We start from the raw sequence: 18199 nt of genomic DNA, 5'->3' as shown, positions 1-18199 counted from the left end.
GTCTGTTCCACCATTGTACTTTAGAAGCAGATAACTTGTATTCTAGATTTTGCAGATGAAGAGGAATTTTGCAGATGAGATTTTGGACTTGTAGTTGATATAAGACTTTTGCTTTGATATCATATGAGGGGGTGGATGTATTTTACATGTGGCAAGGATATAAATTTTAAGGATATAAATTTTGGGGGGCTGAAGGGTATAATGTTACGGATTGAACTGTGTCCCCCAAAATGTGTGTCAACTTGACTAGGCCATGATTCCCAATATTGTGTGTTGTCCATTTTGTGATTTGTTGTGATTATCTTATGCATTGTAAATCCTATCTCTATGATGTTAATGAGGCAGGATTAGAGGCAGTTATACTAATGAGGCAGGACTCAATCTACAAGATTAGGTTGTATCTTCAGTCAATCTTTTTGAGATATAAAAAAGAGGCTCAAGCAGGGACCTCGTGCCACCAAGACTGAAGAACCAGGAGGAGAGCACATCTTTGGGACCCAGGGTCACTGTGATGAGAAGTTCCTAGACCAGGGAAAGGTTGGTGACAAGGATCTTCCCACAGAGCTGACAGAGAGAGAAAGCTTTCCCCTGGAGCTGGCACCCTGAATTTGGACTTCTAGCCTCCTAGACTGTGAGAGAATAAATTTCTCTTTGTTAAAGCCATCCACTTGTGATATTTCTGTTATAGCAGCACTAGATAACTAAGACAATTATCATCCTGGTTTCCAGAAGTGAAAGAGGAGGCCAAGAGAAAAGTAACTTGCCCCAAGTCACACAGGTCTCCTGAGTTCTAGCCCAGGATCTTTCCATTACCCAGCCCTTTCTCACTCCCAGGGCAACAGGAGAGGGGAGCTGGCCCATTTATTCATTCAACAAATGTGGGGTGCCTTTTCTGGGCCTCGCATTATGCTAGATGCTGGCAATACAGTGGTAAACAAGACAGACAATGACCCCTGCCCTCTTGGAGTTTACAACTAGTAGGGAGACAAACAATACACTAGTGGACAAATGAATCCAACAATCACAACCTGAGTATTGTTGTCAGGTGCCGTCAAGTCGATTTCTACTCAGAGCAGCCCCGAATAACAGAGTAGAACTGCCCTATATGGTTTTCTAATCCATAATCTTTACAGAAGCAGATCACCAGGTCTTTCTCCCATGGAGCTGCTGAGTAGGTTTGGACTGTCAACCTTTCAGTTAGCACCCAGGCACTTAACTATTTGTGTCACTATGTCTCCTTACAGCCTGAGAAATGCAATGAAAGTCAGACACTGAAGGGAAGGGAGGGGAAGGGATGACCAGATAGGGTGGTCAGGAAAGGCCTCTCTAGGGAAATGGCGTTTATTTATTTCTGGTCTGACCTTCATTTTTTTCCTTTCTTCTGGTAATTTTAGGCTTAGTTTACTCTTCTTTTTCTAATTCCTCAAGTTGTAGAGTTGGGCTATTGATTTGAGATCTTTCTTCTCTTTCAACGTAGGCATTTATTGCTAAAAATTTCCCTCTGACTACTGCCTTTGCTGCATCCCATGAGTTTTGGTATGTTGGGTTTTCATTTTTGTTCAATACTAAGTATATATTTTTTTTATTTCTCTCTTGATTTCTTCCTTGAGCCATTGGTTATTTAATAGTGTGTTGTTTAATTTCCATGTATTTGTATGCTTTCTGGTATTCCTTCTGCAATCAATTTCTGCTATTGTTCCCTTGTGGTCTGAGAAGACACTTTGTGTAACTTCATTCTTTTAGAAATCATTGAGGAGGACATGGCATTTAAACTGAAGCCTGGAGGACAGGAACTGGACTTGGGGAGAGCATTCCAGGTGGAGAAACAGCAAATTAAAATCCCTGAGGCAGGCGAGAGCTTAGCATGTTCGAGGATCAGAAGAGAGAAAGCTGGGAGCAAGGTAGGGAGCAGCACAAGGCCACATCCAAGAGGTGGGCAGAGGCGAGACTTTGCAGGACAAGATAAGGTATTGGGATCTTATTCCAGGAACAGCATGAAGCCATGGAAGGAATTTAAGCATGAAAGGAATACAATCCAATTTACATTTGTGAAAGCTGTTTCAGGCTGTTACTTTAAGAATGGATTGTATGGAGCAGGAGGGGAAGTGGGGAGGGTAATTAGAAGACCCCAGCAGTGGTCCCAACAAGGGCTGAGTGGTGGCTCAGACCAGCCACAGTGATGGTATGAAGTGATGGAAGGAGACAGCTATTTGACAAGCTGAACATGGGAGTGAAGGGCAGGCCAGAATCAGACATCAGCGAGGGGAGGACAGAGTCCAGGCTCACCTGTGAGGAAGTCCCGGACCTGCTGGATGAGGAGCCGGATGCGTCTGACATCTTCCTCCATCTGGGAGCGGCTGGTGCTCACCTGGGTCTCCAGGCGTTGAGCATCTGTTTGGATCTGCAAGGCAGCTTCCTCGGCTGCCCTGATCTGTTCATGCACACAGTGGGTCAGGAGCAGTCAGAGCCCTGAGAAAGCTTCTCAGCAGCACCCAAGGACTCCGCAGGCCACCCTCTACCCCAAGGCCTGCCTAGGAAGCATTTGTAACTAACACAGTTTGGCCCTAGAAAAAATGGTGTGGATGTCACATAAAAAGCTCAACACACTGGCTCCAAACTCTCTCTCTCACTTGCTGTGGGGCTTTGGGTCAGTCATCTAACATCTCTGGGCTTTAGTCCCCCAACTGTAAAATGGGAACTCTAAATTACCCAATGGGTTCTATCCACTTTGCCTCCTCCTAAAAGTGCCCACCCACCCTGTCCGTACCTACCATCTTCCGGGTCTGCTGGAGCTGGGCGTTGAAGCCCCGAAGCTGCTCAGCCACCTGCCCTGCGGTCTGGAAGGCCCCACCGGCCCTAGGCAGAGCACCTCTGCAGTGGGAGCCACAGGCTGTGCCATTGCCTCGGGGACACAGCTCACCAGGGCATGCTCCAGGGGTGCAGGCCATCTGCCTGGAGCCCCCACAAAGCTGTGGAGATAGGGGTGTCTAAGAGGCTACTCCAAGGCTCAACAACCACTCCCATCCCACACCCCAGAAAACAAACAGCCAGACATCTCCATGGCAACCAGGCACCAGAAATGTGTTTCCTTGGCAACCACTGAGCACATCAAGAGGGGCACAAGGGTGGGGATGGTGGGAGGTGGGGTGTATTCTCACTGGGGTGGGTTTGCCCTAATAGGAAATGTGTGGCAGCAGTTGGGGTGTGGCAAGCTGGGGGCCTCCACGAAGTGGGACTCCATGCCATGAGTCAAGAGCCCACCTTGTTGATGGTGGGCGTCAGGTCAGGGAATGAAGCCATCTGCAGCCTCAGGGCTGTGAGCTGGGGGCCGCTGGCACCTCCTCCTGCCAGCTGCCTCTCCAGTCGCTCAGCCTCTCTCCGGCTGCCCCTGTGTTGGAGCAGCAGGCGGGAGCTATCGGAGACCTGTTGGGCAGCCTGGGATGACAGCTCGTAGGCTGTGGTCAGCATCCGGAAAGCTCCTGTAGGAAAAGGGGAAGGGGACTGAGTCGGCCCTGGAGATGAGAGGTCGAGCAGGAACTGGGCAGTGGGATGGCCATGGCAATGCCCGGAGCTGTCTGAGTGCCCCTACTCACCTGAAGGATCAGCACGGCTTATTTTTTCAAACTGGTTCCTCTTGTTCTGGTACAAGCTGAGGAGACGGTTGAAGCTTCGGTCCAGGTTCTCCAGGTGCCCTGGGAGGGACAATGTCTCCTCCTCTAGGGGCAGGTCCAGCGGCAGGCCCTGAAGCGTCCGCCTGAGATGGGAGGGGGTCTATCACTAAAATACAAGAGGAGTTTTGCCTTCCCCAGGACCAGCCATTTCCTCGGAGAAACTGCTGTTGAGTCAGAAAAAACAGCAGAGGCAACCGAAGGGAGAGCCCCCAGGCTGAAGATGGGTCTCCTGGACAAGGGCTGGGAGTGCTGAAACAGTCTCCCTGGTCCTCTGAAGGTGGGCCCTGAGTGTGACTTCCATAAAAGTCTCTCCTTCCTTTACTTTGGTGATGTCAACATTCCTGGTTCTCCACCTCTCAGAGGCTGCTCTCCTTGCTCCTGGCTTTCAGAGGGGCATCACCCTGACCCCACTCTACTCAGCTCTCTTTGGGCTAATTTCAGCCACCACCTCTGTTCTGGAGGCCAAACCTCCCACTGAGCTCCAGATCCTTAGCTGCTGCCCACCAATCATCTTCCCATTAAGGGGGTTCAGGATCCACCTGCCCTGGCCCATACCCATTGAGATTTCAGAGATTCCTCTCTTGTCCATGCCCTTTGTGGCCCTACCACCTACCAAGACCCCCTCTCCATGCCTCACATTCTTGCACCTCCGGGCTTTGCTCAGGCCTGGAATGCCCTTCCATGCCTACATGTCCAGAGAACTGGATGCTTGTGGAGGGCCGGCCCACTCAACTTTTGAGACTTAGGGCAGACGGCCTTCGTCATGAAGCCTTCCTGACCACCCCTCTGAAGCACTTTTCCCTCTTCTTTAACATGCACCACTATGAATTGGAATCAACTTGACAGCAACGGGTTTTTCTTTGGTTTATAACATGAAATACATTACAGTCAGTGTTGACACATCTGCCTCCCCCCACAGGAATCTTCTGAGGGCGAAGGCTATACTGTATTAATTTTTATATACCCAAAACTTAGCACAATGCTCAGCCCATAGGTCATGGCTCAAAAAAAAAAAAAAAAGCTAACTGAATGAATGAATGAAACCCGACATTTGCTGTACCTCCTCTGCCACAGCCAGCAAAAAGAAGCTGCTATGTGCCCAAGAGTTACCGAGACTCGGTTATCATCCTCCCGGTTATCACTCTCCCACTGTGCAACCATGAGTGACCGAGCCTCAGTAATCATTCTCCTGTGCACACATGGGCCCTTTATCGTTCTCCTCCTAGGTTCCCATGGGCCTCTTATTACTCTCATCGTATGCATCTACGAGCCTGTAATCACTCTTCTCCTATGCACCCATGAGCCATCATGGGCACCCATTAGCCTGTTATCATTCTCCTGTGCACCCATGAGCCTGATATCATTCTCCTCCCAGGCACCCATGGGCCTGTTATCACTCTTCCCCTAGGAAGCCATGGGCCTGTTATTAATCTGTTCCTGGGCACCCATGAGCCTGTCATCATTCTCCTCCTAGGCACCCATGGGCCTGTGATTATTCTCCTAGGCACCCACTGAGCCTGTTATCATTCTCCTCCTAGGCACCCATGGGCCTGTTATCATTCTCATGTTATCAAGCTCACCCATGAGCTTGTTATCGTTTTCCTTCTAGGCACCCATGAGACTGTTATTCTCCTCCTAGGCACCCATGAGCCTGTTATCACTCTTCCACTAGGCACCCATGGGACTGTTATCATTCTTGTCCTGGGCACCCATTAGCCTGTTATCATTCTCCTGTGCACCCATGAGCCTGATATCATTCTCATAGGCACCCATAAGCCTGTTATAATTCCCCATCTAGGCACCCACATGTCTGTTATCATTCTCCTCCTAGGCACCTATGGGGCTATAATCATCCTCCTACTTTGCACCCATGGGCCAGTTATCATTCTCCTCTTGGGCACCCGTGGGCCTGTGATCATTCTCCACTTGTGCACCCATGGGCCTGTTATCATTCTCCTCCTAGACACCCATGGATCTGTGATCATTCTACTTCTAGGCACCCATGAGTCTGTGATCATTCTCCTTCTGCTCACCCATGAGCCTGTTATCATTCTCCTCCTGTGCACCAACTGGCCTGTTATCATTCTCCTCCTAGACACCCAAGTGCCTGTTATCATTCTCCTCCTAGACATCAATAGTCCTGTTATAATTCTCCTCCTAGGCACCCATGAGCCTGTTATCACTCTTCCCCTAGGCACCCATGGGCCTGTTATCATTCTCGTCCTGTGCACCCATAAGCCTATTATCATTCTCCTCCTGTGCACCCATTGGCCTGTGATCATTCTCCTCCTAGGCACCCATGAGCTTGTTATCATTCTCCTAGGCACCCCTGAGCCTGTTATCATTCTCCTCCTGGGCACCCATGGGCCTGTTATCATTCTCCTGTGCACCCATAAGCCCATTATCATTCTCCTTCTAGGCACCCCTGAGCCTGTTATCATTCTCCTCCTGTGCACCCATGCGCCTGTTATCATTCTCCTCAGGCTGCCTGTTTCCTGCTGCTAATCAAGCAGCTGGACAGCTCCAGGTATGCTTAGTCAGTCAGTGCTTGTGCACAGCAAACTAATTTTAGAAAATTCCAGAACCAAATCTCACTACAGAGGCACCTCCACTGATGGGAGGTTGTGTAGGGGGGAATGATTCTATTGCAAAGGCAAGTGTAAGTTATTTTTAGAGCCCCTGCCTCTCTGATACCCTCTGTCAGGGTGACTAATCCAAGGCTGACTCTCAGGCCACTGTGCAGGTACTCGGAACAAGTCCTGGGCTCCGAGCCTGCATATGAGGTGCTGCCCTGCCCCTCTGTGGCCCAACCTACGTGGGAGGCGCAGCCCTGCCCCCCTGTGGCCAGGAGTCTCTGCCACACCACCTCCCTGCGCTTGTGTCCTCAGGTACACAGTGGAGGTGCTAACAGCCACCACATGGCCTCACAAGATTGCGGTGATAATTAAGAAACGACATACAGGAAAAGGCCTTGTAAGCTGTAAAGGGCTATACACACATAAGAAGGACGAGTGTGCCCCTTGCATAAGCCCACGAGGTAGAGTTCCCCTACACCCTGGTAGGGAAAGGGAATCACCTGATGGAGAAGATGGCATTGCCCACTTGGGTCACCTCCTGCTCTGTGACTGGGGCGCTGTTGAGAATTGCATGGATTTGATCGATCTTCCTCTTCATGTCCAGGATGTGGGAGGCCAGGCTGCGGTCCCCTAGACCTGGCCCAGGCCGCAGGCCGGTGGTGGCGTTGTGGAGGCTGCTGAGGCGTAGGGCTTGCTCCCGGAGGTCAGCATCATAGCTCTGGAAGCAAGGGTGGCAGGCCACACACAGTGGGTAGCGATCGCAGTAGCCTCTCTGGCACTGGTCGCAGCGGGGCCCGGTCAAGCCGGGGCGGCAGAGGCAGCGGCCTGAGGCCTTGTCACAGCCTGCACCTTCAGTTCCCCGGAAGTCACAGTCACAGGCTAGGGTCAGGAAGAAATGATGGTCAGAGGCTGGGGGTCAGCAGACGAAGGTGTCCATAGAGGAGGTCTGACTTAGAATAACAGACTGTCGAGGCCCAGGTAACAATCATAGCAATGAAAGCAAACACTGAATTAGCACCTACTGTGTACCAGGCCTCCCTGGGTGGTGCAAGTGGCTTGCTCTCAGCTAACCAGAAAACTACAGCCAAGAAAACCCAGAGGAGCTCGGCTCTATCTGTAACACACGGGATCACCGTGAGTCGGAATCAACTTTACAGCAACAGGATTTGCTTTTTTGTGTATGGGTGCCAGGCGCTGTTCTAAACCAGACACACACATACACATTAACTCACTTGATCTTCACAACCACTCTACAAGTTTAAAAAAAAACCAGTTGCTGTTGAGCAACTCTGACTTAAGGCGACCTCCTGTGTATCAGAGCATAACTGTGCTCTGCTGGGTTTTCAATGGCTAATTTTTCAGAAGTAGATCACCAGGTCTTTCTTCTGAGGTGCCTTTGGGAGGACTGGAGCATCCAACCTTTCAGTCAGCAGCTGAGTGCATTAACCACTCACACCACCCAGGGGCTCCCTCTGCCCATCAGCAACTCTTGTTTTCCTATTTTATAGATGTGGCAACTGAAGTACAGAGAGGCTAAGCACAATGTGTCTCATTCTACAGAGGAGGAAGCCAAGGCCGAAAAGGGAAAGTGACGTGCCCAGAGTCACCGGGCGAGGCAGGGACAGAGCTGGTCCCGAGCCCGGGCCTGTATACCCTGATCCCAGGCTTCTTTTGACTGCATCAGACTGACTCTCTGCGAAATTGACATATAACCTCCCCCTCAGGACTCGCTTTCTCCACTTACAAAGAGGGGAGATATGTCCTGGAGAGGGCTCTGGAAGATGCCCTTTCTCAGGGATGTTGGAGAAAGGCAGCCACCTGCTATGGGGCCTGGCATTCTTGCCAGGGGCTGGGAGGACACGGACTGGCCGGGCAGACAGCAGTCGTGTGGTGTGTGGCGCTCAGGGGGCGCTGGCCCAAACCACATGTCAATACAGTATGTCTGCCCCCATGACAGCCCACACCACACGTCAGTACAGGATGTCCTCCCCACACAGCCCGCACCATATGTCAGTACAGGACGTTCTCCCCACACAGCCCACACCACATGTCAGCACAGGATGTCCGCCCCGCAACAGCCTATACCACATGTCAGTATAGGACTTCCTTCCCACGACAGTCCCCCACCCCGCGTGTACCACGTGTATGTCCCCCCACACCCCTCAGTGACCACACACCTTGACATCCGGTGGTTGCATCTCCATAGGTCTGGTCCGGACACTGGTGGATGGCTGCAGTGCTGCACGTCAGTCCCCCAAACCCTTCCCGACAGGGGCACTGCCCTGTGAACTGGAAGGAGGGGAGGACTGTCAGGGGAGCCGCCCTCGCAGTCTCCACCTTGCCTAATATCAGAGGCTGTGTCCCAGATCCCTGGTCAGCAGACAGAATCCAGGGCCTCCACTGCCTGCAGAGCTGGTGAGCCCCCCAAAGGCTCCCTCTCAGAGATAAGCCTGAAGTCAAAGCCCAGGTGTGGCCAAGAGTGCCTTACCAAAGCTGAGAGCCACAGAGGGAGGGGACATTTGGTAGTCTCCCCAAGAGGCCCAGCCTGGTCTGGAAAGTCCCAGGAGGGCAGCGTGCATTGAGAGAGAGGCACTGGGGCAGGACCCCTCTCCTGGGGAAGGCCCTGGCTCTGCCGGCACCTGTACCTGGTTACACTGGGGGCTGAGAGAATTGTGTGGGTCACAGGCGCACGGTTCGCAGCCCCGGCCGCTGGCCAGCTTCCAGTGGTAGGGTGCACACTGGTCACACTTGGGGCCCACCACGCTGGGTAGACACAGGCAGTGCCCACTCTCTTCATCACAGGGCATATCTCGCCGGGACCCCAAGATGTTACAGTCACAGCCTGCAGAAGGAAGGGCTGCTGAAAGAACACCTCACAAAAACTCACCTCCAGAGGATGGACATCCAGGGAGTGCACCTAGCCTGGGAAAGGCACAGTGGCAAGGCCATTTCCTCCACATAACGTGGCTGACTCACGGACCCCTGCACTTCCCCACCTGCCCCAGCCACCTGGCCTTTTAGCAGCCTGCCTCCCTTCCCTCCCTCGCTCACTCAGTCTACCTCCCCAAGCTGGGCCCATGCTGCCACCTGCAGGAGAGGCCAGTGCCACAACACCCGGTACTGGGGAAGGAGAGAAGTTGGACCTTCAGGCACATCCCCACTGTCTACCCTGGACTGGGGTTTCTTCTAGAGAAAGCATGGTGAGCAGGACAAGTCATGGGTCTGGTGGCCCCCATGCAGCTGCCCTGCACCTGCAGGCCAAGCCCACTTGCACTCACGGTGGCAGCCCTGCGGGTTGGTGTAGGTGAGTCCAGTGAAGCCCGGCTTGCACAGGTCACAGCGCTCTCCCTGCACATTCTCCTTGCACACGCACTGCCCGCTCACTGGGTCACAGGGAGCCCCTGGCACTGCCCCATCCGGGTCACACTCACAGGCTGAGAGACAAAAGCAGCACCAAGGTAGGACAAAGAAGAAATGCTGAGGGTTAAGCGTTGATTCTAGGTACCAGAATGCCTGAGTTCAGATCCTTGTTCCGCCATTTACCTTAGTCAAGTTAATTCACCCCCACCCAGTGCCTCAGTTTCCTCACCTGGAGGAATAGCAATGGGGATAATAACACAGTCCTCATAGGCTTCCTGTGAGGAATGAATGACTAAATGTAAGGAATGTAGAGCAGTGAGTGCTTAGCACGTGTTAAGCACTATAGATGTCTTTTTGGCTGTCATTATTTATAGAGTAACCACTATGAGCCATGAACTGAGCTCAGCACTCACACATGTTGCATTATTTAATCTTTTTGATAACCCCAAAAGTTGGGTATTAAGATCCCCATTGTATAGATGAGAAAACTGAGGCTTAGAGATCTTAAAGAACTTCTGTAAGGTAAGTAGTGGAAACAAGGGTCAAACTCAAGTCTGTCTTACTCTTTCCACAGACAGTATCAACAAAAGTGGCCTGGCCTGCCCCATCCCCACTTCAAGACCTCTTTTATGCCTTTCAAAACATAAGATTCCTCCCAGAAAGTCTTCCCTGATTCAACTTGCCCTAACCAGATTGCTTCAGTCCAGTTTGCTTTCCCCTATATGAACTCACTGGCACTTGTGGACATGGTAAGTTACTCCTGGGTGTTCCATTCCATTACATTCATATGTTCATTCAATAAACATTCCTTAAGCATCAGTTATTTGCCAGTCAGTCATTGTGCTGGGGTGATCAAGGAGCTCTCAATGTTGGGAAAAGAGAAAATAAATAGCAAGCCTCATTTACATGGTAGAGGCAATAACATGTAAGTGGATGAAGGGAACTTGAAGGACAAGTAGATGTTTGTGGGGTGGAGGCAAGGGGATGGAGGCAGTCACAGTGCAAAAATTTTATAAATATTTAATAGCGTGGCGTGCCGGGGAAGAATGAGCCGCTGCAGGTACCTAGGGTGCTCCCTGGAGGAACATCAGCATGAGGCTGAAGACACTGCCAAGCCAGGCCGCGCAGGACCTTGCATGCTGTGTGCAGAGCGGGGATTTTATCTCGAGGTCTGTGAGCAGGGCATTCACATCGGATTTGTGTAGCAACTTCACAGCATTCTGCAGGGCGGAGGGCAGTGGTCCCCAAACTGCTCCCCTTCCCTCATTCGCTCTCACTCATGGATCCGCCCAGTTATTGCCCTTTCCAGGCCCGTTAGGAAGATTACTCAACACTTTGTCCCTTCCCTAGTGGGGGTATCAGAAGTGGCCTGACCTTTCTTCTTTAAAGACTAAAGGAGCTCAGCTGCCCCTCCCAGCTCTCCTCACCAAATCCGCACCAGCTCGAAGAGGCACTCACTAGGTGTTATTTTCCTCCCTCCTTCCTCTCCTTTCTCTTTTCATGTGCGTGTGGCTTATATTACCAAGTGTTCGTGTTTCTTGGTGGCAGAAACTGTATTTTACATTTACTTTTTCCTCTCCATGTCTCAAAATAAGGGCCACATTTTTAAATTTTTTATTGACTGGTGGTCTAGACAGTTTAAGTGACTTGTTTAGAAGTGCACAGCTAAGTTGAAACAATCACTCACTAGTGCCGACCATAACCAAGTCTTCATGCTCCCTGTGGGCCTTTGTGTCCCAGGAATGCAGGCAGGGTCACCAGTGCAGATGAGGGTGATGGACAGCCACTACTCACGGATGCAGGCCTCCTGAACGGGAGCGCCGGGGCGCCGGTTCCGGAAATAGTGCAGCTGGCAGCGCTCACAGTTCTTGCCCTCGGTGTGATCCCGGCACTTGTCACACACGCCTCCGTGTGCCCCCTGGCTGGCAGCAAACACAGCTGAGTCGAAGTGGCATGTCTCTGAGTGACCATTGCAGTCACACCCTAAAAAAGGAACAGAAAAGGCCACATAAACCAGAGACTCCATCAGCCTGAGACCACAAGAACTAGCCAGTGCCTGGCTATCACCAATGACTGCCCTGACAGAGAACACAACAGAGAATCCCTGTTGGAGCAGGAGAAAAGTGAGATGCAGATCTCAAATTTTAGTGAAAAGACCAGTCTTAATGGTCATAATGAGACCGGAGGGACCCCAGAGGTCATGGCCGCGGACTCTCTGTTAGCCCAAAACTAAAACCATTCCCAGGGCAAACTTTCAGAGATTACACTGGACTATAAGACATAAAATAATACTGGTGAGGACTGTGCTTCTAGTTCAAGTAGACACATGAGACTATGTGGCCAGCTCCTGTCTGGAGGAGAGATGGGAGGGCAGAGGGGACAGGAGCTGGTTGAATGGACATAGGAAATACAGGATGGAGAGAAGAAGTGTGCTGTCACATTGTAGGGAGAGCAACTAGGGTCAAATAACTATGTGTGCATAGGTTTTTGCATGAGAAAATGAATTGTAAACTTTCACTTAAGGCATGATAAAAAAAAAAAAAGAAAGAAAGAAAAAGAATTAGATAGTTCCCAACTTACGTCATATTCAAGTTACAACGAACCGCAAAAAAAAAAAAAAAAAAAAAAAACCTCTATGAGGCCAGTCAACAATTACTTTAAAACAAAGATGAGAATGTAAGAGGGTAGGGAAACTAGATTAATGAAAACAGAACAACCAGAACAGAAATAATGAGAATGTTAACACATTGTGAAGAATGTAACAATGTCACCAAACAATTTGTGTAGAAATTATTGAATGGAAACCTAAACTGCTGTGTAAACCTTCACTGAAAACACAATAAAGTATTATTTAAATAATATATTTTAAAAAAGAAAGTCCCAGGTCTGACGTTCCACAACACTGCCACCATCTACAACGCACCTTCACAGTGGCTTACTGGCATCTCTGAGCAACTCTGCAAGGTACATACTCAGGGCAGGGAGATGGGGAAACGAAGACCCAGAGAGGTATGTGCAATTTATTTATGGTTAAAAAAAAGCTGCTGTTGAGTTGACACCAACTAATGGCAACCCCCGTGTGTCAGAGTGGAAATGTGCTCCATAGGGTTTTCAATGGCTGATTTTTCAGAAGTAGATCACCAGGCCTTTCTTCTGAGGTGCCTCTGTGTGGACTCAAACCTCCAACCTTTCAGTGAGCAGCTGAGAACAGTCAAGTATGTTACCATCTGCACCACCCAGGGACTTCTATTTAATTAAGGTTACATGACCAGTAAGAAGGCAGAGTGGAGAACTCAGACCCCCTGACTCCCAGTGTGGGGATAAACCTGAGAACAGTGGCCAGGTCATGCCAGAGAGAAAGCCCTCAGGCCTGGCTGAGTAGAAGGATGGGGACAGTGGGGGATGCCTCCAAAACTCTCTCCATTCCCACAGAAGAACATGAGCTTAAATTGCAGTGATATAATTAGATTTAGATTTAAATAATAAAAAGTAGATTCTCCCTGTGTCCCAGGTGAGGTCATCAAGGCCCAGAAGGGCCAGCATATGACCCGGGCCACCAGAAAGGAGAGGTGATCCTAGACTCATACTTTGGCATTCATGGGGGTCCTGGTCATCTGCAGGTCTCCAGGGCCGGTCGTTGTAGAAGGGTGCACAGTGGTCACAATTGGGGCCAGCAGTGTTGTGCTGGCAGATGCAGACATCATGGACCTAGGAGGAAGGGCCATCAGTAATAATTAAACAAGGGAGGTCCCAGAGGTAGAGCTGCCCTCTCCCCTGACCCTTCAGCCCACCAGTCAGGGCCCAGCTCAGGTCCCAGCCTGACTGGGATATTTTCCCTAAAGGCCCAGCCTCCACTCAGCTTGTGACACTGCCTGTTTGCCCTGATGTCTGCACACACACGTTCATAGAGGTCATGACACTGCCTGTCTGCCCTGCTGAGTGCACGCATATGTTCACTCAGCTCGTGACAGTGCCTGTCTGCCCTGCTGTGTGCACACACATGTTCACTCAGCTCGTGACAATGCCTGTCTGCCCTGCTGTGTGCATACACGTGTTCACTCAGCTTGTGACACTGCCTGTCTGTTCTGCTGTGTGCACGCCCCCGTGTGCCTGCTCCATTCTTCTGGCTAGAATTTTTAAAAAGTTCATTCCTTGTACTTGTACACCCCCACACTTCTCAGCCTAGAAGGTGTTCACACGCCCTTGTTGGTAAACTGTGATTCTAGAAACTTGTGGGTCCTCTGAGATTTATGTTCCAAAAATCTATGAGTGTGGTTGTTTGGTTAATGAGACTGTTATAATGAATTGTTACTAGACTCAGTAAGGTATAAAAATAGAAGGCTGTTGTATGCTAATTGCCTTCCAAATTAAGCCCAACACCCTTGGCCCAGCATTCAAGTATGTTTACTGAGTTTGGCCCCTTTCTCCTCTCCCACTCCCTCCTAAGAGCACAGCCAAACGTGACTACTAGCTGCTCCCTGTGCAAGCCCACCTTTTGGCCTTTGCAGGTGTTTTTCCTTTTGCCAGGAATTCCCTTCTCTCCACGTTCACCAGCAAAATCCTGCCTGTTAAGCTCCAGTTTAGGATGGTTCTTCCTTCATTACGCCTGCCCTGGTCTCTCTCATCCCATAGACTGAAAACCAGGCTTTTCTTCAGAATTACTGGGGAGCATTTATAAAATACCAATACAAGCTCACACCAAATGAATTCATTCAACTCTCAGGGAGGGGTGAGGCACAGGCCCACCACTGTTTTGTTTTCACTTGACAATAGATTTTATTGTTTTAGCATTACAGAAACATTGTGCAGAAAGTACAGAGAGCTCCCTCTCTCCTCTGTGAAGGGTTTCTCCTATTATTAACATGTCCCACTCCGGGGCCACACTTGTTACAGTTGATGGAGCAGTATTGATACATTGTTATTAACCCAAATCCACGGTTTACATGAGGGTTTACTCTGTGTTGGGCAGCTCTATGTGTTTTGACAAATGCATAATCTAATGTGTCCAACATTACTGTATTATACAGAGCAGTTTCACACACACACACACAAAAACCCACTGCCGTCTAGTGGATTCTGACCATATGGAGTTTCCAAGGCTGTAAATCTTTACAGAAGCAGACTGCCTCATCTTTCTCCCGAGGAAGGGCTAACGGGTTTGAACCACCGACATTTTGGCTAGCAGCCGAGTGCTTAATCACTGCACCACCCTGAGCACCACCTATTCATCCCTCCACCTGTACCCTGAAACCTTGGCAAGCACTGATGTTTCACTATCTATAATTTAGCCTTTTCCAGAACATCAAATAGTTGGGATCCCACCGCATTTTTAAGTGGCCAGTCTCTTGGGCAGATGTGAGGAACACAGGGCAGGGGGTGCTCTCTCTGTCCCCTGGGTCATGTGGCACTCTGCAGTCCTCAGAAGCTGGCCACCCCACTTTGCTGTAGTGGTTTGTCTGTGAGCCCTAACGACCTCCCACTCTCTGAGCTGAACTCACACTGGACTCCCCTGTAGCCTGAGCAGAAGCTGGCCCAGAAGTGAGAAGAATGAAGCTCGCTGCATGCTCATTTCACCTGCATTTCCCTCCCAAGCCACATTACACAATTTCTGCTTGCCCTCTACCAACAGGGCACATATCGTGTCACCATTAAGGTGAGAGAAGAGACCTTGGGTGGTGCAAATGACTAACATGCTCAGCTGCTAACCAAAAGGCTGGTGGCTCAAGTCCACCCAGAGGCAGCTTGGAAGAAAGGCCTGGGAATCTACTTTCGAAAAATCAGCCATGCTATGAAGCGAGGGTGGGGCCAAGATGGCAGAGAAGTCAATGCTTCTGGTGAAGCCTCTTACAACAAAGACCCCCAAAAAACAAGTGAAAAGGTTACATTTATGACATGCTAGTTTTTTAGAAGCCCTGAATATCAAAGGTAAAGTTAGAAAATGGACGGAGTGGCAGGGGGAGGGAAAGATTGTTCAGAAGCAGAGAGGAGTTGGCGGATCTGAATCACCACATTCCCTCAGGCGCCATTCCCAGGAGCAGCTGAGGCGGGCTGGTAGTAGCGTTCAGCTGCAGTTTCTTCAGGTAGAAACAGCCAGCTGCACTCCTTACTCACACCTCCAGAACCAGAGAAGAACGGCGCTCTCGGCAAAAGCTAAGCACTTGCATATATTTTACCATGCCTCCACCCCCACCTGGAAGCTGGCTTCAGTGACTATTGATTTCTCTGGGCCTGAGACAGGTCCTGTTGCATGTCCTGAGCCATTCTCCTGGCCTTGGAGAAGGAATAAATTCACAGTTGGGGAGAACATAATCTGCCAGCTCCTCTAACCTGGGGAGCTTGGGACAGAAGCAGATCCTGTCCAGGCATAAACAGTCCATGGACATTGAATACCTTTCTTCCCTGCATGGACCTGTGCGGGCCTATTTCAGGAGAATAGGCCCTTATTACCAGACTGCAACTGTTTCAGCTGTGTGGTAGAGAGGTGAGTATTTGATGTTTGACACTGCTTTGCCTATTAAACAGGGGACTCACCTACACACATCAGTTCTCAAAGGACTGGTGACTCCACTTAGGTCACCCAGCCACCAGCGACAGGGGTCCAAGGAAAACTGGTACCTCCCAGTCCTTACAACCAAAAGCATTGGGTGCTGATGGTCCATTGGCAGAACCCCAGCCTGTGTGCTCTAGAGAACAGTGACATGCTTTCCTCAAAGAAACTTGGGGGATGGTTGTCAGCCCCCTGCCTTGTTCAGAACACGACCCCCTGCTACAATCAGATACTGGTACCTACACCAATCACCCCTGCCCCCCTAAGACTGTAGCACAAAGCCTGTACCACACACTTGATGACCAACTACCTGGACACCTGAGCTGAATCCACACAAGAAAAGTGAATGGACTCCTAGGCTCATATACCTGGTAACAGCTCTAGCCATCTAGCGACAGGACATTACAGCTGCAAAGACAAAAATAATCAAGCTAGCTCACTCAAACCACCTATCCAGGCATATCAAAAAAAAAAAAACAAGAAGCAAGGATGCAGTAAGCAAACATAAACTAAACTAACACAATAACTTATAGATGGCTCGGAGACAATAGTCACTATCAAACCACATAAAGAAGCAGACCATGATCGCATCAACTAGCTCTCAAAACAAAGAATCAAGCAATCTTCTGGATGAAGGTGCTTTCCTAGAATTACCAATAAAGAGAGTGGCAGAATGGATTAAAAAAAAGAAAAGATCCATCTATATGCTGCCAAAAAAGACACACCTTAGACTTAGAGACACAAACAAACTAAAACTCTAAGGATGGAAAAAAATATATCAAGCAAACAACAATCAAAAAAGAGCAGGAGTGGCAATACTAATCTCTGACAAAATAGACTTTAAAGTTAAATCCACCACAAAGGATAAGGAAGGACACTCTATAATGACTAAAGGGACAATATACTAGGAGGATATAACCATATTAAATATTTATGCGCCCAATGACAGGGCTGCAAGATACGTTAAAACAAACTCTAACAGCATTGAGAAGTGAGACAGACATCTCCACAATTATAGTAGAAGACTTCAACACACCATTTTCGATGAAGGACAGAACACCCAGAAAGAAGCTCACTAAAGACCCAGGAGATCTAAATGCCACAATCAACCAACATGACCTCATAAACATGTACAGAACACTCCACCCAACAGCACCCAAGTACACTTTCTTTCCCAATGCACATGGAACATTCTCTAGAATAGACCACATATTAGGTCATAAAGCAAGCCTTGGCAGAATCCAAAACATCGAACTACTACAGAGCATCTTCTCTGACCATAAAGCCGTAAAAGTAGAAATCAGTAACAGAAGAAGCAGGGAAAAGAAATCAAACATTTGGAAACTGAACAATACCCTGATTAAAAAAAAAACTGGGTTATAGAAGACATCAAGGATGGAATAAAGGAATTCATAGACACCAATGAAAATGAAAATACTTCCTATCAGAACCCTTGGGACACAGCGAAAGCAGTGCTCAGAGGTCAATTTATACCAATAAATGCACACATACAAAATGAAGAAAGGGCCAGAATCAAAGAATTATCTCTACAACTTGAACACATAGAAAGAGAACAACAAAGGAAATCCTCAGGCACCAGAAGAAAGCAAATAATAAAAATTAGAGCAAAATTAAACACAATAGAGAACAGAAAAACAATCAAAAGCGTTAACAAGACTAAACTCTGGTTCTTTAAAGATATTAACAAAATTGATAAACCATTGGCCAAATAGACAACAGAGAAACAGGAGAGGAAGCAAATAACCCAAATAAGAAATGAGATGGGCGATATCACAACAGACCGGACTGAAATTAAAAGAATTGTATCATATTACCACAAAAAATTGTACTCTAACAAATTTGAAAGCCTAGAAGAAATGGATGAATTCCTAGAAACACACTACCTACCTAAACTAACACAAACAAAGGTAGAACAACTAAATAAACCCATAACAAAAGAAGAGATTGAAAAGGTAATTTAAAAACTCCCAACAAAAAAAAAAGCCCTGGCCTGGATGGCGTCACTGCAGAGTTCTACCAAACAT

At 48.9% G+C, this 18199-nt stretch overlaps 1 protein-coding gene across 3 annotated transcripts in view; it reads right to left on the bottom strand.

Moving 5' to 3' along the window:
* Positions 1-18199, bottom strand: part of LAMB3 (laminin subunit beta 3) — a 66410-nt gene that overhangs the window by 9581 nt on the left and 38630 nt on the right. For all 3 annotated transcript variants that reach the window (XM_003410281.4, XM_064273248.1, XM_064273247.1), the window contains exons 9-18: positions 13195-13315; positions 11402-11590; positions 9526-9681; positions 8893-9089; positions 8425-8536; positions 6748-7126; positions 3594-3754; positions 3262-3479; positions 2772-2969; positions 2287-2431 (exon numbers count right to left, since the gene is read on the bottom strand). In XM_003410281.4, the coding sequence (XP_003410329.2) occupies positions 2287-2431; positions 2772-2969; positions 3262-3479; positions 3594-3754; positions 6748-7126; positions 8425-8536; positions 8893-9089; positions 9526-9681; positions 11402-11590; positions 13195-13315 (1876 nt within the window). The remainder of the gene's footprint in view (positions 1-2286; positions 2432-2771; positions 2970-3261; positions 3480-3593; positions 3755-6747; positions 7127-8424; positions 8537-8892; positions 9090-9525; positions 9682-11401; positions 11591-13194; positions 13316-18199) is intronic.

Source organism: Loxodonta africana, chromosome 20 (assembly GCF_030014295.1).
Source record: "Loxodonta africana isolate mLoxAfr1 chromosome 20, mLoxAfr1.hap2, whole genome shotgun sequence".
In the NCBI taxonomy this organism is placed as follows: Eukaryota; Metazoa; Chordata; class Mammalia; order Proboscidea; family Elephantidae; genus Loxodonta; species Loxodonta africana.
This window is presented reverse-complemented; position numbering and strand designations above follow the sequence as displayed.